Here is a 24,106-nt window from a genome sequence, read left to right as displayed (position 1 = left end):
GCTAAATAGGTGTTGCTGGGCATTCGTGCTTGCATTTTATTAAATGTAATTTCAAGATTGTTCAGAAACACCCAGCATTACATTTGCCTCCTAATTCTGTGTCCTGTGATCTGAGAGAGTGCTTCTTTCCCATTCCTCAAATATTTTGATCAACTAGTATAAGGATCATTAATTTTAGTATTAAGTTGTTCAAATATTTGGGGCAAAAGTTGGAGGCAACAAAAAGAAAACAAGGCTATGTTTGGCAACCAAGATGTGTAGGCTTATGATTGTGAGCTGTGAGAATGGCTTGTGTTTGGTTCTCTGTAGCTTTCTAGTCTCTGCATTCCAAAGGCAATATCTCTAACCAACCCCAAACCATTGTGTACAAAGCAACTTACCAGAGGATAATTATTCTGTCCTAATCACTCACCTGATAGGTCTGATTCCCTTGCAGGTAGAACAGATCCCATCCCTATCGTTGTCAAATATGATGTCATGGGCATGGGTCGGATGGAATTGGAGGTAAGTGGCCCCGCAACATACACTTTGTACCAGGCAAGATTAAGTATCTGTATTTTACCAGAATATTTCTCAAACTGATGTGCTTTTGGACTACAGTTTTCATCATCCAGCCTCCAAAATTATGAGTGCTATAATCCAACACACACAGGGCATCAGTGGGGAAGGATCTTGTAGTCAAAGAAATGATAGTGCTTCAATATAATATACATGTATAATAGGCTTCAATTAACAAATCTAATTTCCAATTAAAGCTCATTTAATTAATATAAGCACATTTTAAAAATTGGTTGGGCCCTGTGCGGCTCCTGTATACCAACTTGTCTTTTGTTTGTTTTTTGCTATGAAGAGGTTTGCTCAGCTCAATGCCATGGAGACACACTCAGAAGTAATACACTGTATGTAACATAATGTCTGAAGAATGCAGCAAGTTTTACTTATTAGGCACACTGGAATGGTAGTGTCTGTTCTTCAGATATGGAGCCAGATATCCTAGCATAAGATCAGAAAAGAGTGCTTCTGGTTCCCACACAAAGAATCCCTGCCTTTAGCTATCCATCAGAAATGTGACACAGTCTGTAATAGATGCACTTTTAAAAGAATCTTCTAAATTACTGTGTAACATAAATTATCTGAAAATCGAAGTGACTGTATTCATAGACAACAGTAGGGCTTTTTAAACAGGGCTGTGCAAAACATTTGGAAGAGCATTCCATGAAGCAGCTGAAGGGCCTCTGAACTACTCTTCAAAAGATTGTGCTCCCTCTAAGGCATGGGTGTCAAACTCATCACGTGACGTGTCACGACTCTTTTTTCATTGCCAGCAATGGGGTGGGCGCGGCTTCGGTATGATGAAACCGGCCCATGGGCCGGCAGTTTGACACCCCTGCTCTAAGGGTTGATGTCACCTGTGCAAAGACTTCTTCATGTTATCTCAGCATGTCTGCATGTGCCTGAAGCACTCCGAAAACCCCATGCTGAACTAGATGGTATGGGGATGTTGTTGAAATGCCTACAGAAAATCTTTGAGGGGACATGGAGCTTTCACACTTCAACACCTCTCTGAATAATTTGCACAGCCCTATTTTTTAAAATACAGAGAAATGATTAAGGAGGATATGAGAAGTTTATTACTGTAAATCACAACTTGTTTACAAAGAGCAGGGTTTATTTATTTATTTATTTATTTATTAAATTTATATACCGCCCTATCTCCCTTGCGGGACTCAGGGCGGTGAACAGGCGATACTAAAAACCACGGTAATAAATAGTTTGTTTTAAAATCGAATTAAATAACGGGCCTGTTCTAAAAACACACCCGTAAAAAAACCCCCACTGAAACATAATCAAGCTACGCCAGGCCGGCCGCACGGAATAGATGGGCCTTCAGGGCTCGGCGAAAAAGGCGCAGGTCCGCAACTGTACGTAGGGTTGTTTTCTCAAAACAAAACTTGTTGAAATTGCTGGTAAACTAAAGAAAAAAAAGGTTGAGCAGAATCCAGTGCTGGTTTTGGATTCTGCCCATGGCACTTTCCTCTCTGTTACACAGACCTTGAAAATATGTTTCAATGGCATGTACTATACATATTTTTTCTTTTGGGGAAAGTTCGATTTTTCACTGCAAAAAATCCCTCTTCTTTTGGGGCTCCAAAATAGATCAAATTTTCTTGAAATAAAATGTTTCCTCTAGAGGTTTTTAGCATGAGTAGATTAGTACATTATTGCACATTTTGTTTTCTGTTTGCAGACAAGTTGGACAATGTTTGAGAGAATAAGATGTGTTACTATTTATGAATATTTCTTGCTCACTAAATGTTAATGCCCAATGTGTATCACTACCTGATTTGTCTTTGCTTTGGCTGATAGCTTGATTATGCTGAAGATGCCACAGAAAGGAGGCGGGTCTTGGAAGTGGAGAAAGAAGATACTGAAGAACTAAGGCAAAAGTACAAGGTACTTTCTGCTGGGCTAGTTAAAGAATCGTGGAGAATTTTCCATTGCATGATAGTCTATCCTCATCTAAAGCAGGGCTTTTCAACCTTTTCACCGATTGTACCACTTTTAGGATATGGAAATATTTGAGTACCACCTAGCAAGGTGTCAGAAACTTGATGACCAAAAAAACAAAACCTGTTCAAAGTTGCAATTGCACAGAAATGACTTACGACCATTTTTCACACTTATGACCATTGCAGCATGCCCAGGGTCATGTGATTTATATTTGGATGCTTGGCAACTGATTCACAGTGTCCCAGGGTCATGTGATCCCCTTCTGCAACCTTTTGACAAGCAAAGTCAATGGCAGGGCTGCTGGTGGCCAAGTGCTAAAGCGGGACTTCCTTCCCTCCCTGCCTCCTTCTCTGCCTCCCTCTTTCTCATTCCCATCTCCTTCTGAAGGAAGAATTTGAAAAAAAACACCATATTTTTTCTCTTCCATATATTCATCAAACAAGGAGAAGCCTCCAGAGACAGAAAAGACAAGCCGCTGAGGGAACTAGCTTAAAAAGGCGCATTCCCCTTTAAGAATTAGCTACTGGCTAGAAAGGAAAGTTAAGGAGCCAGCACTTAAGGAAGAAAAAAAAATGTAGTAAGTATTGGCTGCCGGCTAAGGCAGCCTCCCCAAATGGCTCCATTCATAAGTAAAGGAATGCTATAGGCAAAATCCATTCAGGAGAAAAATACTTCAAAATCCCTTGCAGCAAAACTTACAGCTAACAGTAGCAGACCAATAGAAGCTAACATGAGACATCAGCCATCAGCCAAATAGAAATTGCCAAACACTCCTTAAGAACACAAAGCCCACATTGCACAAATCCCAGAACTTCAAAGTCACAAAAGCACATAAGAATCCTTCCACTCTCCATCTCCCTCCCTCCCTCCCTCCGTGCCTCACCTCCAACCGATGCTTCCTTTCTTCATTGCTGCCTTTCTTCATTCTGGCAACAGAATTATAGGCAAGTTCCCAATTGGATTTCAACATTACAAATGTATATACACTCAAGATTTATCCAGTTAGGGAAAGTAATAACTTATAAAAACATATTAGACGAGGGAGGAGAATTAAAATCGAGGAAAAATCTTCAAGATGCAGGGATAGAATTAGAATGGTGGGCATACCTCCCACTATAAGCAAGATTTAGGAAAGACAAAAAAGAGTGGGGTATAAAAATAGAACCGACAGAACTAGACAAAATATTATTAGGGCCCGAGGATAAAATGATTAAAAAAATATATCACTTTCTTTTAGATCAGGCAATGTATGAAGAACAGGTCAAGGAGACTATGCTAATTTGGAGTAGGGATTTTGGTTTCAGTATCGATCTGCATATTCGGCAAGAACTGTGGGAAAGAAATAGGAAACTCACTCTAGCTACCTCGTACAAGGAAAATCTCTACAAGATGTTTTATAGATGGCACTTCCCACCCGTAAGGTTAGCCAAAATGGGTCCAAATATCTCACCTTTATGCTGGAAATGTAAAACAGCAATAGGATCATATTATCACATGTGGTGGGAATGCCCAAAGGCCTGTGAGTATTGGAATAGGATACGAAGATGGCTGAAAGATATATTAATGTTGGACTTAGAGTTAAAACCCGAACTTTTCCTGTTGGGAATAACTACAGAGAAATACAATAAGGGAACAATCTATTTGCTGTTGCATGTCTTGACTGCAGCTAGGCTTGCGTTCGCACAAAAATGGAAGAACAAAGAAATTCCCACAGAGGAAGAGACACTATATAAAATATTATCATGTGCGGAAATGGACAGGCTCACAATGGTATTGAAAGACAAATGTAGATCAGTTTATTTCGAAACCTGGGATAAATTTTACCGCTGGAGGGATTTGAGGAGGACGGTTGGGATTATAGGCTAGCGTTAAGATAGAAATATATGTAATTTTAGAATAGGTATTGTATATAAAATTTAGATGTATATTCAGAAATGAAGAATCGATTGTAAAATGTGGAATAATTTGATAAGAATGTATATACTGGAATGTCACGTTATATCCAATGTTTTTTTTTAATTGTATTATAAATAAAATTTTGTTTAAAAAAAAAGTCACAAAAGCACATAAGAATCCTTCCACTCTCCATCTCCCTCCCTCCCTCCGTGCCTCACCTCCAACCGATGCTTCCTTTCTTCATTGCTGCCTTTCTTCATTCCTCGTGGAGGGTGACCCCTCCCCTGCTGCGTTTCTTGCCTGTTTGTTGCTGCCAGCATGGATGGCTGCCACAGAAGTTGTAGATCGGCTCATGGCTGGCCTGCTTGATCTCCTTTCCTCTCCCCCCACCCTCCTCCTTCTTCTTTCCCTTCCGTGCAACTAGAGCTGACTCCGCCTCCTCCCAAGGCTGCCTCTTTTTTTCCCTCTCTCCCTCTCCCACCCAAACTGCCTCCTTTTATAGCCTCTCCTGTCTCCGTCCCCCTCCTCCTCCTTTCTCTTCTGGGTGAGCCGGAAGTGCCAATCCTGAGACCTTTGCCTCGCCCCAGCAACTCTGCAGCTCCGGAGGACTCTCTCACAGTAAGTCCTGCCCTGCGCTGGCTCGTTCCCTCCCCCACTACACTTGGCTGAGCAGGGCTGCGTACCACCTGCCATGTGCTAATACCACCGGTTGAAAAGCCCTGATCTAAAGCATCTCAGTGTAGACTTATTTAATATTATGTAGGATATAGATTTATAAATCAGGGATGCCTAAGAAAGATCCTGTCATCTAGCGCAGGGCTTTTCAACCGGTGGTACGCATACCACTTGTGGTACATTAATGAGTGGCAAGTGGTACGCAGCCCTGCCTAGCCAAGTATAGTGGGGGAGGGAAAGAGCCAGCACAGGCAAGGACTTACTGTGAGAGAGTCCTCTGGAGCTGCAGATTGGCTGAGGCAAAGGCCCCAGGCTCACTTCTGGCTCACCCTCCCCCATGAGAAAGGAGGAGGAGGAGGGGTGGAGAAGACAGGGGAGGCTATAAAAGGAGGCAGTTTGGGCAGGAGAGGGGGAGAGAGAGAAAAAGAAGCAGACTTGGGAGGAGGTGGAGTCAGCTCTAGCTACACCGAAGGGAAAGAAGAAGGAGGAGGAGGAGGGTGGGGGGAGAGGAGATCAAGCAGGCCGGCCATGAGCCGATCTACAACTGCTGTGGCAGCCACCTGTGCTGGCAGCAGCAAACAGGCAAGAAATGCAGTGGGGGAGGCGTCACCCTCCAAGAGGAATGAAAAAAGGCAGCAATGGCTGGAGGTGAGGGGGTGGAGGGAGATGGAGAGTGGAAGGATTCTTATGTGCTTTTGTGACTTTGAAGTTCTGGGATTTGTGCAATGTGGGCTTTGTGTTCTTAAGGAGTGTTTGACAATTTCTATTTGGCTGATGGCTGATGTCTCATGTTAGCTTCTATTGCTCTGCTACTGTTAGCTGTAAGTTTTGCTGCAAGGGATTTTGAAGTATTTTTCTCCTGAATGGATTTTGCCTGTAGCATTCCTTTACTTATGAATGGAGCCATTTGGGGAGGCTGCCTTAGCCGGCAGCCAATACTTACTACATTTTTTTTCTTCCTTAAGTGCCGGCTCCGCTCCTTACTTTCCTTTCTAGCCAGTAGCTAATTCTTAAAGGGGAATGTGCCTTTTTAAGCTAGTTCACTCAGCAGCTTGTCTTTTCTGTCTCTGGAGGCTTTTCCTTGTTTGATGAATATATGGAAGAGAAAAAATATGGGGGGGGTTTTCAAATTCTTCCTTCAGAAGGAAATGGGAATGAGAAAGAAGGAGGCAGGGAGGGAGGGAAGTCCCGCCTTAGCACTTGGCCACCAGCAGCCCTGCCATTGACTTTGCTTGTCAAAAGGTTGCAGAAGGGGATCACATGACCCTGGGACACTGTGACCATCATAAATATGAATCAGTTGCCAAGCATCCAAATATAAATCACATGACCCTGGGCATGCTGCAATGGTCATAAGTGTGAAAAATGGTCATAAGTCATTTCAGTGCAATTGCAACTTTGAACAGGTTTTGTTTTTTTGGTCATCAAGATTTTGACACCTTGCTAGGTGGTACTCAAATATTGCCATATCCTAAAAGTGGTACAATGGGTGAAAAGGTTGAAAAGCCCTGATCTAACGAGATGTCTGGACCACCTAGTGTAGGAACAGGCAAACTTGCAACATAGGATACATTGTTTTAATTTTATGTTTGGTTAATAACATGGTGACATTATAAAAATGGGTGGAGTATAATTTCTTGAAGGGGTTGCCATGGATTTGGGGCTTTAGGTGTGTTAAAGTCTAACAGAAAACATTCACACATTTTTGTTGTCAATGTTTTCCTTCCGAAACAGTTTGAAATTGTACCTTTGGTAGTTTGATGCCAAATTTTGGTAACACGATTTCTGGAGATCACAAATAAAGTTCTCTTATATAGGAACCAAAAGAGAGAGAAAGTAAGAAATCACATTGGGTTAAAATCAAACTACTCCTTGTTTGTATACAATTTTCCTTGGGACTTTTTTTTCAGAATGGGATGACTCACAGCAGCCAGGTTGGCACAGATGGGTGGGCGTGACTGGGTGGGTGTGGCCAGGTCAGCACAGATGACTGCGTGAATGACTTGCCGCAGCCAGGTGGCCAGGGCGCAACTGGGTGCGTGCAGCTGGGTATGTGTTCACTTTGAGAGCGGGCAACTAAATTTCATTTTTGATGTGTGTCGTTGTGCCCACAGTAAAAAATGACAATAAAGGGTATCTTATCTCATATCTCCTCTCCTCTCCTCACCTCACCTCACCTCACCTCATCCCACCTCACCTCATCTCATCTTATCAAAGGCTCCTCTTTTCAGGAGCATGTGGGGTTGGGGCAGGGCCTCCCCTCCCAAGGAGAAGAGAGATATGCACAAGTTGAGAATGTTTTTGCACCAATCTGGGGATTCAGCAGGCATACCATTGCAAGTAGAAATCACCCCATAGAATAGAAACCCATTGTGAATATACATATATTGGGCAATGCGCGCGCGCGCACACACACACACACACACACACAGGTGAAGCCTTAAGGAGGTGAATCTGTGTCACCAGGGATGGGGGACACCGAGGACACCCCAAAGTTGAGATCAAAGGGATGGAGGTGGGGGCAGGACATTTCCAAGTGGGATGAAATTCCACAGAAATCAATGAGTCACAGTGGATTTGAGCATTGGGGGGGAAGAGAAGGGGCGGGGTCTCCCTCCCCATATTGGAAAACTATTCTTAAGGGGGTTTCTATCACTGGAATGGGACAACTCACAGCGGCAGTGCAAAGTTGCAATTCTCAGAAGGGGGGAGGATGGCAGGAGGGAAGCAAATCTTCTCTCAGCCCTGGGGGGGAAGGTGTCAAAATCCCCCCCTCTTTTTTGCCTGCATCCATATAAGGTTACAACAGCGCCGGCATCATCGTGGAGCTTTTAATGCAGCTGGGGATTTGAGCACTTTCAAACTCTCCCCCCCAAAAATGACCTGAAAGGACCCCCGACTTTCTTTGCACCCCATAAGTCACTCCTACGGTTTTTGTCCAACCCAGCAGGCCTAGGGCTGTGGTCCTTCTGCCTGGCAGCCACTTGCTGACAAGCCAATGAAGGGGCAGGTGAGGGGCACTGCCCTCCAAGGCCAGAAAAACTCACTTTCTGCCACTGCATTTCGCAATGGCTGTTGGGCTGAGGCCAAGTAGCTCACGCATCCCCCCACCCCCCACCTGGATCTTCTGTTTATTTGGAAGTTGCAGGGGGATGATGGAGAAAGCTCAGTTCTTCATTCCCACAACTATAGACAGCGAGATCTGGAGAAGGTGAGGTTTTGTCTCCCTTGGGGAAAGATATAAAGCATGACAGCTCTCGAGATCCAGGTGGGCTGAAACCTCCCTTTAGTCAGGGTTGAGGTGGAGCTGGTTCCTCCCCATCCAGATCTTCACAGCCTCCAGTCCAGCTGGAGGAAGAGGAGGAAGAGAGCGACAGGGAAATTGTCTCAGGGGTGGTGGATCAACCACTGCTGGGCTCCAGGAGGGTTCGCAGATTTCTCTCCCTTTGAGGGAGCACTGCCCAGCTCCATGCTTGACTGCCAGCAGTTTGGGGAGGTGAGGACCTGGTGAGGCATTGAGTTCTCCCCACGTCCAGTTGGCTGGGGCAACTTGTTCTGTGCCAACCCATCCGCGCCCACCCATCCACACCACCTGTCTGCACCCAGTCATCCATGCCTCCACATCAACCTGGCTGCAGTGCGTTGTCTTAGACCCTTTTTTTGTACTCTCTAGCTAAACCCAGATGACATTCCTTTGAATCCTGTAAGGAGCATTTTATCCAGTTACTTTCTTCTCCGTCACCATCTGTACAAGTCTCACTGCTAACATCAATCTTCTATAGTTTCCCCTCCAAAATGCTTACTTTGTTAATGATCTAATATAGGTTGTAAGTACTCTGAACTACTATCAAATACATTTTAACAAAGTTTAATGTTTGTTATTTCAGCAGTGAGCTAAGTAGACTGGTAACTGGGATTTACATTTAATATTTTTGTATGAGTAGTAATCTTTAGTGGGTGGGGTTAATGAAGTAAAGTAAGAAGTCACACCATACTTCTTAAGGCCTACAAAACTTTTTTTTGTGTGGATTCTTTCTTGAAACAATGGGAAACTGCTTCATCAATTTTCTGCAATTGCACCACTGAAATTTGAAAGCATGCTAAAAATTATTCTAGAGGTACAAAAATGAGTGCAGGAGCTGTGTGCAACCTGAGACCCTGCACCAGGAAGCTAAATGTTTTAATGAAAGCCTTCCCTGGTCATTTTTTATCTCCTTTTGCTATTGCAGGATTATGTGGACAAAGAAAAGGCAATTGCCAAGGCACTTGAAGACCTTAGAGCCAATTTTTACTGTGAGCTCTGTGACAAGCAGTATCAGAAACACCAGGAGTTTGACAACCATATAAATTCCTATGACCATGCTCACAAACAGGTAAAAAACAGGGTTTTTTTCTTACATTGTTTGTGATGTGTGTCAGTTTCTGAGTACAGTGATAAATTCCTTCAATCTGCTTTATGTTTGTCTTCTTCATCCAACACCCACCCCCACTTCTAGCAACTACATCTTGATGTCTCTTTGATGTTGCTTTTGTTTTTGGATGTTTTTCTGGGTTACCGGGAGAAGATAAGGTGCTGGAAACTCAAATGCTGATTGCTTGTGGCCTGATGTTTTTGGTCACATTCTGAATTGACTGTTGAAATGTGTACTGGGGCTACCCATAAAAAGTATCCAAAAGTTGCAGCTGGTGCCAGCAAAGTATAGGAATTATATAAAGCCTGTTCTGAAGGATATGTGCTGGTTGCACTGTTTATGATGTTGACATTGATTTTACATCCCTCCATGGATCTTACTGAGTTACAGCTTATTTTCCATTACAAACTTGTCCAGCTGATCAATTCTCTGGAGACCCTTTTGAAGACTGGCCTGCTATCAAAGACCCATGCTTCTGGCATGCAACAGAAGACCTTCTCCCGTCCTGTTCTCAAGCTCTGGAACATGAGATCAATTATGGAAACATCCCTTCTCCAGGGGGTTAAACAACCACAACCACTCAGTCTTGTCAGGATTGAGCCAAAATCTATTCCTCCCCATCTAAACCCAGAGAGCTTCCAGACACTGGGCCAGTACACCAGCAGCTTCACCTGCATAACCCAGGGTTGAAATATACAGCTGGGTATCATCAATATACTGATGATACTGAACCTCAAACTTATGGATGACCTCACTCAGCGGTTTCATGCACATGTTAAAGAGGAAGGGAGAGTGTGTCAAGCCCTGAGGCACCCAACAAGTGAGGGGTCCTGGGCATGATCTCTCCCACCAACACCAACTGAAACCAACCACTGAGGAAGGAGTGATCCACTGCAACACAGTGCCTTCCCAATCTCAACCCATGTTGCTGGTCCAGAAGGATACCATGGTATATGGTACTGCAAGTCACTGAGAGATCAAGGAGCACAAGGATGGATGCACCATTCCAATCCCAGCTTTGCCAGAGATCATCAACAAGTACAACAGTACTATACCCCGACCTGAAACAGGTCTAGATAATCCATTTCCTCCAAGGTCCTCTGCAGCTGCCATCTGACCACCTTTGCCACAATTTTCTCTAAAAGGAAGATTGGAAACTGACTGGTAGTTATTCAGAATGGAGGGGTCCAGCAATGGCCTTTTGAGGATGGGTGCACCAATGCCTCCTTCAAAGCCAGCAGTACCTCTACCTTCCCTCAAAGAAACTGATACCACTGCATGGACTCAGCCCCTGGTCACTCCTGGGCCACCTTACTAATCCCAAAGGGGCTGGGATGTAATAGACTGATGGCCAGACTGATAGATTGGAGGATTGTGTCCACATCCTTGAGATTCACAGAATCTAACTCACTCAAGAAGATCTCATGAATCTGTACTCTGGGCAACTTACCTGAAGTTGAAACTCAAGTACTTTGGCCATGTAATGAGAAGGAAGGACTCACTGGAGAAGAGCCTAATGCTGGGAAAGATTGAGGGCAATAGAAAAAGGGAACGACAGAGAATGAGGTGGCTGGATGGAGTCACAGTAGGCGTGAACTTAAATGGACTCCAGAAGTTGGTAGAGGACAGGAAGGCCTGGAGGAACGTTGTCCATGGGGTCGCGATGGGTCGGACATGACTTCGCAACTAACAACAACATATGCACCAAACAATAAGCAAGAAGAATTTTATCAAAAACTTCATAGAAAAATAGTAGAAATGGAATATCAAAATATTTGCCTAGTAGGGGATTTTAACGCAATAGATGGGACACTAGACTATAAAAGTAGCAAAACAGGAAAACAAGGAAGAAAGAGACTACCTAAGACTTTTTTCAACATGATAGAGGAAATTGGTGTACAAGACACTTGGAGAGAAACAAACTTAGAAAAACTACAACATACATTTTACTCGAATAGTCATAAATCTTGGTCCAGAATTGACATGATTTGGATGACGCCTGAACTAAGAATCAATATGCAGGAAATTGAGATAGAATTAGGCACTTGGGCAGACCACAATCCTTTAAAAATGACGTGGAAAGGAATACAGAAAAAATTAAGATGGACTTTGAACCAATCCATATTAAAAGAGAAAGAATTTACAGAATTAGCAACAAAAGAAATGGAATTTTTTTTCAAAGAAAATAAAAAAGAAGATATAACACTACAAAACGTATGGGACACGGCCAAAGCATATTTTCGAGGTATAGCTATAACATACATGGTGAAAAAGAATAAAGAAAAAAGACAACAATGTGTGCTGTTAAGGGAAGAAATTAAAAAATTAGAATTAGAACTACAAATAAATCCACAAAAGAAAGTACTGAAAAGACAAATGGAAACAATAAAACATAAATTAAATTTAATAGAATCAGAAAAATTGGCACAACAAATTAAAAGAGCAAAGCAATTTTTTTTGAAAATGTAAATAAACCAGGAAGATGCCTACCTTACAAACTTAAAAAACAGGAGAAAAAATTGATAAGCAACTTAGTAGATGAAAAAGGCTGTCTACAATTTAAAAATGAGGCAGTAAAAAAGATAATTAAAGAATATTATGAAATAACCTACCAAAAATTCCAGAAAACTTTAAGTCTATGTTAAATGAGAAAATAACAATGATGGAATTGATAGAGGCTATAAAAAGACAAAAAAATGAAAAAACACCAGGACCAGATGGGCTCCCAGCAGAGTTTTACAAATGCCTAAAAGATACTCTAAGTTTACCGTTCAAAGATGTCTGTAATGAACTCTTATTGGAGGTCAAACTCCCAAACACATGGACAGAAGCAAATATTACTCTGATACCAAAAGAGGATTCAGATTTGACACAGATAAAAAACTACAGACCAATATCATTATTAAATGTGGACTATAAAATCTTTATTTCAATAATAGCTGAGAGACTGAAAAGATTTCTGACTGAATTTATACATTCAGACCAAAATGGATTTCTACCAAAGAGACAAATAAAAAATAATTTAAGAGTTATAATGGACATATTGGAATATTATGAAATGCATCCAGGGAAACAACTGGCATTAGTATTTCTAGATGCCCAAAAGGCATTTGATAATGTTTCTTGGCAATTCAACAACTAAAAACAATGGATTTTGGACAAAATTTTGTAAATATGACTAAGACAATATATCATAAACAAACAGCAAAAGTGATTGTAAATGGAGATTATACAGAGAATTTCAATATAAGAAAAGGCACAAGACAAGGATGTCCACTATCCCCATTGTTAGACAGGATTCAGAAATTAAAGGACTGGAAATAAAAGGTGAAACTTATAAATTGCAAGCATTTGCAGATGACTTGGTATTTATCCTAGTGGAACCTTTAGAGATGATTCCTAAATTATTGGAAAAGAGAACAGTTTGGAGAGATAGCAGGACTGAAGATAAATAGAGAAAAAACTAAAGTGATAGTTAAAAATCTTACAGATAAACAAAAAAAACAATTGTCAGAAAAAATAGAATTACAAATAGTTAAAAAGGTTAAATACTTGAGAATAAACCTGACAGCAAGATGTTCAATGATAAAAGAAGATAACTATATAAAACTACTAAACCAAATAAAATGTGACTTGGAAAAATGGAAAAATCTGCAACTGTCGATGTTAGGAAGAATCGCTATGGTAAAAATGAATATATTACCAAAAATACTGTTTTTATTCCAAACGATATCTATAAAACTAGATAAAAAATTCTTTGAAGACTTAAATTCTCTAATTCAAAAATTTCTTTGGCAAGGAAAGAAAGCTAGAATTAAATTGAAAACGTTACAAGAAGCTAAGGGAAATGGAGGGTTTGGTTTGCCAGAGTGGGTTTTATATTATCAAGCATCAGTACTAATATGAGTAAAAGAATGGATAACCCTCAGAAATAAAAGATTGTTGTATTTGGAGGGACATGACTTACAACTCGGTTGGCATGCTTTCTTATGGTATGGGAAAAATAAAATTCATAAATATTTTCAAAACCACTATATTAGAAATGCATTATTATTAACATGGGGGAAAATAAAATGTAAAATATATTTGAAAATTCCAGGATGGCTCTCAACAATGGAAGCATTCGTACATCCAAATCTAGTCAGTCTTGAGAAAATATGGACATATAAAGATATTCTCGATTCTGAAGGGAACTTAAAATCTACACAAGAGATGGAAAATCAGGGTATTGATCTATCATGGTGGTCACATTTACAAATGGAAGTGAGATATGATAAAGAGCAGATTCTGTTTGATCAGATATTACTAACCTCTAATGAAAAACTAATTAAGAAAACGTATAAATTTTTATTAAATTTGAAAATGGAAGATGAACAAGTAAAAGAAACAATGATAACATGGGTAAAGAACTTTGAATACAATATAGATTTAGAGAAATGGCAAAGCCTGTGGGAAAGAAATTATAAATTGACGTCAACCTCTTATAAAGAAAATCTGTACAAAATGTTTTATAGATGGCACTTACCACCAGTAAGATTAGCAAAAATGTTTAAAAATATGTCAGATAAATGTTGGAAATGTAATTATAAATCAGGTACTTATTATCATGTGTGGTGGACATGTGTAAAAGCAAAGAGATACTGGACAAAAATACATACTTGGCTAGAAAAGATGTTGGGAAAACATGTAAATTTTAAACCTGAACTTTTTTTATTAGGTATAATGCCAGAAAAGCTTGATAAACAAAGTGTATATTTGATTTTGCATGTGACAACAGCGGCAAGAATTATATTTGCACAATATTGGAAAAATGAAGAAATACCATCAGAGGAAGAAATAATTCAAAAAATACTAGACTGTGTGGAAATGGACAGACTTACTCTGAGGTTGAAAGAAAAAGAAGAAACAGAATATTTTCAAACTTGGGACTTATTTTATCAATGGCTGGAGAAACGAACTAGGGATTAGTTGAATTGTATTAAAAAATCAATAAAAAATTTATAACTTTAAAAAAAGAAGAGTCTTCAGCTATATTATAAATGCAAACAATGCAACAACTTAAGGACAAAGCCCTTTGGGAAAAAATGCTTTTCAACCTACAAGTTCAAATTGAAAATTTAGATAAAAAGTTTGATAAAATAACAATGGTACAAATCAACCCAAAGATGATATTCAGATGCAAATACAGTAACAGCAGTTAAACCAGATTTACAACCCGATGATTGGAATTTAATTTGCTGCTGGAAGACTTGAAGAAGAAGGAGTATGGTCTGAAAACTGCAGGTTGGTTGGAGTAGTAATAAGGAGAATATTTGTAGCTCAGGGTTGAAATGAGGGGTCCTTGTCTTACTTGACAAACAATTTCTACCATAAAGACCACCTATAACACGTGAAATAGATGTCCCGTACCCAGCTATAAAAGACAAAATACTATTTTTAATGTTTGATTCTAAAGTCTTCAACTTAACATACTATTAAGAGAATATGGATGAAGATCAGGAAAAAATCCTTTCCATGTTGAAATCAATACACGAAACCATCCTTTCAGCTTGTGACAAAATAAGATGCAACATAAAGGAACAAGATGCCAGGTTAAATATACAAACCCAGATCTTTACTACAACCAAAGAACTAACAATGCAGAAAATAACAGGAAAATTGGAACAACTGAACACCAAGACAGAGGACCCAATTGATCAATAGACCCAGCCAACGGAAAGATCAGAAAAGAGAGTGACAACATTGAAACTGGAAAAGACTTTTTACAAAAATCAGAAGAAATTTGAGGAAAAGGAAGAAGAACAGACTGAATGGAAGATAAACCTATCAGGACAATTGTGGGAAATTGGAGTAATAGGGAGGCGATCTAATGAATACAAATGGGCTCGTTCTTCAAAAAAAACTGCAATCAAATTATCTTTCTTATTCCAAATAATATATATAATAATAGAGGGAGAACTGTTTGATGATTCAAAGGCACTGACATGGAAGGTTAGTTGGCAAAGGAAGAAAGCCAGAGTAAGGCTGAAGAAAATAATGGCTTTGATTTATTAGAGGGGATATTATATTACTAACTAGAGCAGTGATGGCAAACCTTTTAGAGACTGAGTGTCTAAAACCCGCACCCGCCCCCCACCTGCCCCCACTCTGCCCACCACCCGCTCTACCTCCAGCCTGGCCCCACCCCACCCCCTGCCCTGCCTGCTCGCAGGGCCACCCACCGCCTCCATGGCCCGCCACAGCAGATCGCCCAGCAGCGCCATGGCGGCCATGCCCTCTGCCTGCGCCCCGCAGCATCATCTGCGTGCAATAGGGTGTGAGGGCGGAGTCTTGTCCCCGCTGCCCGGCTGCCATATCCTTGGCTGCTCTGCTCCACGCGGGCCGCGCTCGGGGGCGACTCTCCTCCAGGGGTGCTGCTGGTGAGGATGGGGCCACAGGGGAGGTGGGGCTGGGGCGACAGCGTGTGTGCCCACAAAGAGGGCTCTGAGTGCCACCTCTGGCACGCGTGCCACAGGTTCGTCACCACTGAACTAGAGGGTTGAATATGGTGGAAAATAGATAACTTTTAGAAAATAAAGTAACATTATAATTGAATAGGTAAGATGTGTAACAAGACTATTAGACTTTGCTATGAAAGGGAAAAAGGGAGAAGTTGAGATAAGGGAAACTTTGGTCACCTAACATAAAATATTTGGAAATCATAAACAACAGTGTTTTTCCTTTCCCCCCCCCCCCCTTTTTTTAATATTGATGGGAAATTAAAGTTTATGTATAGGCTAAAAAGTATTGATAAATGTAACAAGAACTTTTTTACTTAGTTAAAAATAAGAATTCTGTTTGCCCAATATGAGATAACAGATATTACTAGAAAAAGAGAGGGAGTATTTGAGCTTCCAAAAATTAGACCTAAACTAAAAAAATTATGTATATTACTGATTTATTGGTTAACCCAGACAACACACATAATGGTTTTGACTTATTAGAGGGGATACTGTATTATTAATTAGATGGTTTAATATGGTGGAAAATAGATAACTTTTAGAAAACAGAACAAGCCTATATTCAAATAGATAAGATGTGTATTTAGAATATTAGACTTTGTTATGAAAAGGGAAAAAGGAAGAAGTTGAGATAAGGGAAACCTTGGTCACCTAAATATAAAATGCTTGGAAATCATAAATAACAAATGTTAATTTGAATATTGATGGGAAATTAAAGCTTGGAAAAAAGCAATAACAGGACATTGATTGTATATAAGGATTGAATGCAAACACAATTAAGATTTGTATAAGCTAAAAATTATTGATAAATGTAACAAAGATGTTTTTACTTAGTTGATAATAATAAGAACTGCATTAGCCTAATATGAGATAGTAGATATTAAGGGAAAAAGAGAGGAAATATCTGATGTCGTAACTTGAGATTTATACTAAATACTTATGTATGTTATTGAACTATTGATTAACCCAGTCACCACGTTGCCTTTTAAATACTTAATTGTAAAATGAGAAAAAAGAAAAAGAAACTGCCAGAGAAGCCAACAGCAAACAGCCCAATCAAAGAATCTCTAAGACCACCCCCACCAACACTGACAGGAAGCCACCAGAATATAAACCGACAACAAACAGCACTCCTTACTAGCACTGATGATGTCACCTAGTTTGGGTAATGAAATGTCTGCAAGAAAACAACCAAGCTCAGAGAGCACCAAGGACCCTACATGGTTGAAGTAGGCTGAAAGGGGCATGGATTTGAAAGACTCAAAGTTGATAGAACTGATGAGGGATGAACTGAATTTTTTTAAGATGATTGATGGAGATTGGGGAATGGACTTATTATATCTAACTGGAAAACAAATGTTAAGAGATGTTGTGTTTCAACCTGTAGGTGGTTTTTTTGAACAATAAATGCTATGGAGATATCCACAACAGAGATTTATGATTTTGGGGAATGGGATCCAATTGTTGGGGAAAATCCTAGTTAAAATTTTAAGGAAAAGCCTTATTATTAAGAATCAATTGAGGATATTTGGTCCTGGACAGACCAGAGGCAACAATTGAGGTGGTTTATGGTAGATTAGAAGCCGTTGGGGACTTTCTGCAAGTGAAATACAATAATAGACTGTTAACAGAGGACTTTGAAGTTTAAGTTTGCTGTTGGTTTTACCTGTTAACTATGCTTTTTTCTATATATATATCATGTCAATTGTCTATGGAGATTCTCAGTCATCCAGGTCATGATTGTCCCAAAGGTACTTTTTCAAGAGGCAACTGGACTTTGTTTTTCTTTGAAGACATTTCACTTCTCATCCAAGAAGCTTCTTCAGCTCTGACTGGATGGTGAGGAAGGGAGGGAAGGCTCCACACCCATTTGCAGATTTTTCTAATTAAATTTTATACATTTATTTCATATATTTGTATGCTGTTCTTCAAATAAAAATGTCCATGTATGTCACGTAGCTCTTAGAGTGAAAGAGCCCAGATGTCCTTCAGATTTCCTATTAAAAATAAAATTTAGGTTTCTAGATATCACCAAAATAATTTAGGGATAGTAATTTAGGAGGAAAACAATTCACACAATGTTAGAATTGTGTAAGTATTCACCTAGCTTTGTCTTTTCAAGTGACCTGTAAGTTAATTATTATTTGTTTATTCAATTTCTATAACTGCTCATCTCAGTCAATGACTCCGGGCAGCTTACAATTCAAAAAAATACAATAAAAACAATGAAAACATTTTAAAACCATAAAAAACATCCAAAATAAATATACACAGCAGCTGAGATACTTGGCCAGTTAGCAATAAAGTGAGGAAACCAGACCATTAATGCATTCAATACCCCAGGCTTGGGAACACAGCCAGGCTTTTAAAGCCTTGTGAAAGGCCAACAGGCTTGGGTCAATTCTAATCCCTGAAGGGAGAATATTCCATAAGGCAGGGGCTACAGCACAGAAGGCCTGTCTTCTAGTACCTGCCAATCAACACTCTTTGGCTGTTGGGATCTGCAGCATGCCCAATCTGCTAGATCAAATTGGATGGGTAGAGACTTGGAAAAAGGCAGTCCCTCAGGTAACCCAGTCACAAGGCATGTAAGATTTTAAAGGTGACAACCAGCACCATGAATATACATACCTAGTGCTTTTTTTCTAAAAAAAAAAAAAAAAAAAAGGTGCCGGAACTCACACACGTCATACAACCTGCCTTGCCTACCCTACAAGGTTCCATCCAAAAAAGGTGCCGGAACTCCGTTCTGGGCGTTCTATGAGGAAAAAAAAGCCCTGTACATACCAGTAACCAATGCAGCTCACACAGTAGTGGTGTTACGTGTGCCATATATCTGGCACCATTTACTACCCACGCAGCCACATTCTGCAGTAGTTGAAGTTTCTGAATGTTCTTCAGGGACAGCCCCATGTAGAGCACATTGCAGTAGCCTAAATGAGAGGTTACAAGGGCATGAGTCACTGTGAGCAGGGCCTCCCAGTCCAGAAATGGGCACAACTGGTGTGCCACCTGAAGGTGTGCAAAGGGTCTCCTAGTCACAGCTGCCTCCTGCTCTTTGAGCAGGAGCCGTGAGTCTAGGAGGACCCCCAGATTGTGTCCTGGGTCTGTCTGGGGTAGTACAACCCCATCCAGAACCAAAAATGGAAGAACCTTGTCTCCAGATGGCCCAAATACCCACAGCCACTCCATCTTGCTAGGGTTGAGTTGGAGCCCGTTTTGCCCCATCCAGTCCTCAACAGCCTCCAAACATTGGGATAGGACAGCCACAGCATCACTCAAGGGGCCTGGGGTAGGGATACAAAACTGGGTGTCAACCTCATATTGATGATATCTCACCCCAAACCAACAGATCACCTCACCCAGCGACTTCATGTAAATGTTAAATAGAAGGAGAGAGAGAACCAAACCCTGAGGCACCCCAATTTATGGTGGCCATAAATTCCCAAGCTATTTCTCACCCTGCACCTAGGGATGGCAAGTTGAAATCCTCTAGCAACATAAGTCCAGGGAACTCCACTGCCAGCCTTGAATTCTGTTGACTCTTATCTACCACCAATTTGCTTTGACCGTTAGTAGTTCAGATTCTTGCAGAGAGTGTTAGCATGCAGTAAACCTGTATTTCATTTCAACTGCTCTGGCTCTGTTGTGCAGGATCTGAGGTGTTGCTTGATAAAGAAACACAGGAAACCAGAAGTTGCCTTTAAGCTTTATGTTTTTATTCAGCTGAACAAAGACAGGCTCCTCTAAAAGGGAGAAGCCCCGAATGACAGAAAATCCCTATTTTTATATTTTTTTTATTACATAAGCAATCCACCCAGCAAAGCTGACACACATAAGATAAAGACTGCACCCAGAAAGGCTGCCACACTGTAGATAAGAAGGGAGAAAGCAGAAGTAGCTAAAAATGTTCCCTTTTGGGTGTTTCCCTAAAGACACCATATGTTCCCGGGTGGGCTGGGACATGGGGTGTTTTCCTTGCTGTCCTTTCATGACCCTGCATCCATGACTCTGCAAGTGCCCAAAGACAGCAGGGCCATCTGCACATATTCACAATTCATACTTCCTATGCTGTCCCCTAATTCCAGGTCAACAGCTCCTGATTTCTTATGCTTGACACAGCATCTCTCATCTGACAATCTGTGGAGCAAGTTCCCTAGAGACCTCCCCACCTCCCCTACCCTCGGGTCTCAGCTGGTGCCAAACCTGGAAACTGGTTGGGCATATCTCAGTAAGTGGAACCCTGCCCTCTTGTCCCAGCCAGGTCTTAGTAACACATGCTAGATCATCCTTTTCCTCAACAATTAAGTTGTGAATCAAGGTGGCTTTATTATAAACTGATCTAACATTCACCAGTAGCAGCCGACACGCCGGGGCCTTGAAAGCCTGCCATCCAGGGCTTGCAGTTGAGTCTGGGAGACTGGAGTGTGCCATAACAATAACAGAGTCAGAAGGGAACTTGGAGATCTTCTACTCCAGGCATGTCAAACTTGCTACGTCATGTGACGTCACACGATGTATCGTGACTTTTTCTCCATTGCCAGCAATGGGGTGGGTGCGGTTTCGGCGTGAGGCATCTGGCCCGTGGGCCGGCAGTTTGACATGCCTGTTCTAGTCCAACCCCCTGCTCAAGCAGGAAACCATATACCATTTTAGACAAATGGCTGTCCAGTGTGTTCTTAAAAGCCTCCAGTGTTGGAGCACTCACAACTTCTGAAGGCAAGCTGTTCCGCTGGTTGATTGTTCTTACTGTCAGGAAATTTTTCCTTAGTTCTAGGTTGCTTCTTGTTCAGTTTCCATCCATTGTTTGTCTTGCCTTCTGGTGCTTTGGAAAATAGGTTGACCCCCTCTTCTTTGTGGCAGCCCCTCAAATATTGGAAGACTGCTATCATGTCTCCACACTTTCTCTTCACTAGATTCAACATACCCAATTCCTGCAACCATTATTCATGTGTTTTAACCTTCAGCCCCCCAATCATCTTTGTCGCTCTTCTCTGCACTCTTTCCAGAGTTTCAATATCTTTTTTTATATTTTTGACCAAAATTGGATGCAGTATTCCAAGTGTTGTCTTACCAAGGCATTATAAAGAGGTACTAACACTTCACGTGATCTTGATTCTATCCCTCTGTTAATGCAGCCCAGAACAGTGTTGACTTTTTTGGTGGCTGCAGCACACTGCTGCCTCATATTTAAGTGATTGTCCAGTAGGACTCTAAGATCCCTCTCGCAGTTACTGCTGTTGATCGAAGTTTCACCTAATCTGTACCTGTATACAATAGTAATAGCTTTTAGACTTATAAGAGCCCTGGTGGCAGTATATAAGTCTAAGTGCTATTGCTATTAGACTTATATACCGCCCCATAGTGCTTTATAGCACTCTCGGGGCGGTTTACAATGTCAGCATATTGCCCCCAACAATATGGGTCCTCGTTTTACCGACCTCGGAAGGATGGAAGGCTGAGTCAACCTTGAGCCCCATCAGGGCTCCAGGCTGTGGGCAGAGTTTGCCTGCAGTACTGCAATCTAACCAGTGTGCCACTAGGGCTCCATAGGAACAAGATACCTTAACAAGATAACAATTACCCTTCCAAAAGTGACTCTTACAACATTCCTAAGAAATGTGTTATTATTAACTATATTACAAGAATAATAGCCTCTTTTTTCCAACTTTACATAGTCAGAATATAAAATTACTGCTTACATAATAAAGCAGCATTGCTATTACAACTGAATATTGTTCTTTCTTGCTTTTGCTTTTGCTCTTCCATATTGAATCCAGCCTCTGACATTTGATTACAATCCTAATGTATTAGACTCCATTTCCATCCTTCCCTGGCCAACATGACCATATTTGCTGGAGATGTTGTGAATTATGGGCAGATATACTGTATCTATAGTAACATATTGCAGCAGGCTGCATAGAAACAAGTCTATAGGCATGCTGAGCATTTATGTTTACAAATGCTTTTTTCTTGTGTGTTTTTGCTGTTTCCTCCCTGCACTGATATGTGATACATTTGCATATATATTATCTCATGACAATGAAAAGGAGATTGTGAAGGCCGAATCATTAGAGTGTTTGGGTGTTAGGGTGATTCCTACTAATATCAGTCTTTTTAATAAGTGTATGAATATTGCTTTATAGTCTGTTTTTCTCCTGAGCTCATTGAAACCATAACCACTTATTGGATGTATCTTAAAGAATTGTCTGTTTTTCCCTCCATAAATTATATCATTATTTTCTTCTCTTATTTTGCACAGAGATTAAAAGATCTCAAACAAAGAGAATTTGCTCGCAATGTTTCCTCAAGATCCCGGAAAGATGAGAGGAAGCAGGAGAAAGCCCTTCGACGTCTGCATGAGCTGGCTGAGCAAAGGAAGCAACCTGAATGGTGAATTATAACCTACTACAAGGATGCAAAATACTTAAAGCTAGCGTCTGTCCAGGGGGCTTTTTTTTTTTAAAGAACTTTTTGCATCAGGTACCCATTTTGTTCCTTAAAAACCTTCAAGTTGCCTACCATGGCTGCTAGGCCCTTCCAGTTTTTTACTGTACTCCTCAATATTCCTTGCAAAGCCTGGTGTGGCCTTCAAACTGACAGAATTTGCACATTGCTGTCTGTTGGTAAAACCAAAGGCAGTTTTGTTTCAACATGCAATTTAGACTGACTTGTAACTAAATATGCAGTTACTTTAAGTCATACACTAGAGACAGAATGAAGTGCTGCTGCTGCTGCTGCTGCTTAGTGTCAACGCTGTGACAATGGATGTCGCTCTGACAACTGAAAAACCAGCAGCCATTTTTCTCTTGCTTTTAATGTGCCTTTCTATCTTTTTAGAGTACAGATGTAGAAGGGGGGATGGGGTAAATGCCTGAAGGTTTAGCTAGCCATAACAATGTAGAAGTGTGGGAACTCAAGGACGTGTTCTGATAAACTTTTGGCAGGCTGAGAGGCTGGAGAGAAAAGCCCACGTTTTGTGCTAATTTGGGAATGTGATTTATGACAGGTCTTGTGGGGTGGGAATTACAATTTGTTACTTTGTATCTGGGAGGAGGGAATCTCATTCTTGGGTTCAACTATGTAAGTGCCGATACTTTGTTTCCTAAATAAAATGTTCTTTAAGGGACTTCCGGTGGTGACAGGCTGCACCGAATGGCGGCTTTTGTTAGCCGCCCGTCTGGGAGCGCGTCAAAGCCTGAAGAGACAGCGTCCGTCAGCTGTCTCTCGGCTCGGAACCTCGTCCCTCGGGCGAAGAGGGGGGGGTGAGTTAGTCCGGATAGGGCTAGAGCTTCCTTTCACCCCGGTTTTCTTTAATCGGGGGTGAGAGATGTTAGCTCGCCCGGAGTCTGGACATTCTCCGCGCCCCATGATGCCTTCGCTCCTACCCATTTGGAGCGAAGCCAGATGCAGCTCCCACCTCTGCTATCGAAAGATATCTGGATTTAAATTATAAGCAGACGGAACCAAGCAGGAGGTTCGGAATTATAGTGGACTATTCGTGACTTTGACTCTGAAAATATACTAGCATCTTCTTTATTTTGTAGAGAGTTAAAGTGAGAGGAAATGGCCGCGGAATTGCTGTTTCTTTGGAGCTTTCGTTCTTTACTTTCACTTTCTCCTGGTTATTAACTGGACAGAGATATATTGTTGCTCCTTCGGCTTTGGAAAGTTTTAGTTGCAACGAATTTGTAATGCCTACTGGTTGGTGATATTTATACTGTTACTCTTTTGGATTACTGAAGTGATATTTTAAGAAGTTTGGAGAATGGTTTCAAAATGGCTGCGGAACTGAGAAAGAAAGAGAGAAAGAAAATTTCTTACTTTTCTTCTGGTTGCTGAGTGAAATCTACTGAAAATGCCTCTATCTTTAGTTACAAATGACTTACAGGATGTTTTGATGCAAGCAGTTAAGCAATATAGTGTGGAAGTTAAAGATCTCTGGGTTAAGAAATTGGAAGAATCATATGAAACTGTGGCATTTGCTCTCCAGAGGTTTATAGTTCCAGATTGTTCAGAACAACGGGTGGATAAATTATGTGAAGAGGTTGAAGAAGATGTTATGGAAACACCCCAAAATGATATGCTATATTGTAGAGATTTGGAAAATGA

The 24,106-nt window shown here is 40.9% G+C and overlaps 1 protein-coding gene across 1 annotated transcript in view; it reads left to right on the top strand.

Annotated features, from left to right (window-relative positions):
* Positions 1-253: 253 nt before the first annotated feature.
* LOC107295493 (G patch domain-containing protein 8) overlaps positions 254-24,106 on the top strand; it is a 29,101-nt gene continuing 5,248 nt past the window's right edge. Inside the window, exons 1-5 of the mRNA XM_015824808.1 lie at positions 254-278; positions 437-504; positions 2,368-2,454; positions 9,312-9,455; positions 22,257-22,387. Of these exons, the coding sequence (XP_015680294.1) occupies positions 254-278; positions 437-504; positions 2,368-2,454; positions 9,312-9,455; positions 22,257-22,387 (455 nt within the window). The remainder of the gene's footprint in view (positions 279-436; positions 505-2,367; positions 2,455-9,311; positions 9,456-22,256; positions 22,388-24,106) is intronic.

This window comes from Protobothrops mucrosquamatus, unplaced genomic scaffold, assembly GCF_001527695.2.
Source record: "Protobothrops mucrosquamatus isolate PMUCROS unplaced genomic scaffold, P.Mucros_1.0 scaffold2366, whole genome shotgun sequence".
Lineage (NCBI taxonomy): Eukaryota > Metazoa > Chordata > Lepidosauria > Squamata > Viperidae > Protobothrops > Protobothrops mucrosquamatus.
Note: the sequence above shows the minus strand (reverse complement) of the source record. Positions and strands in the feature narration are given on the sequence as shown.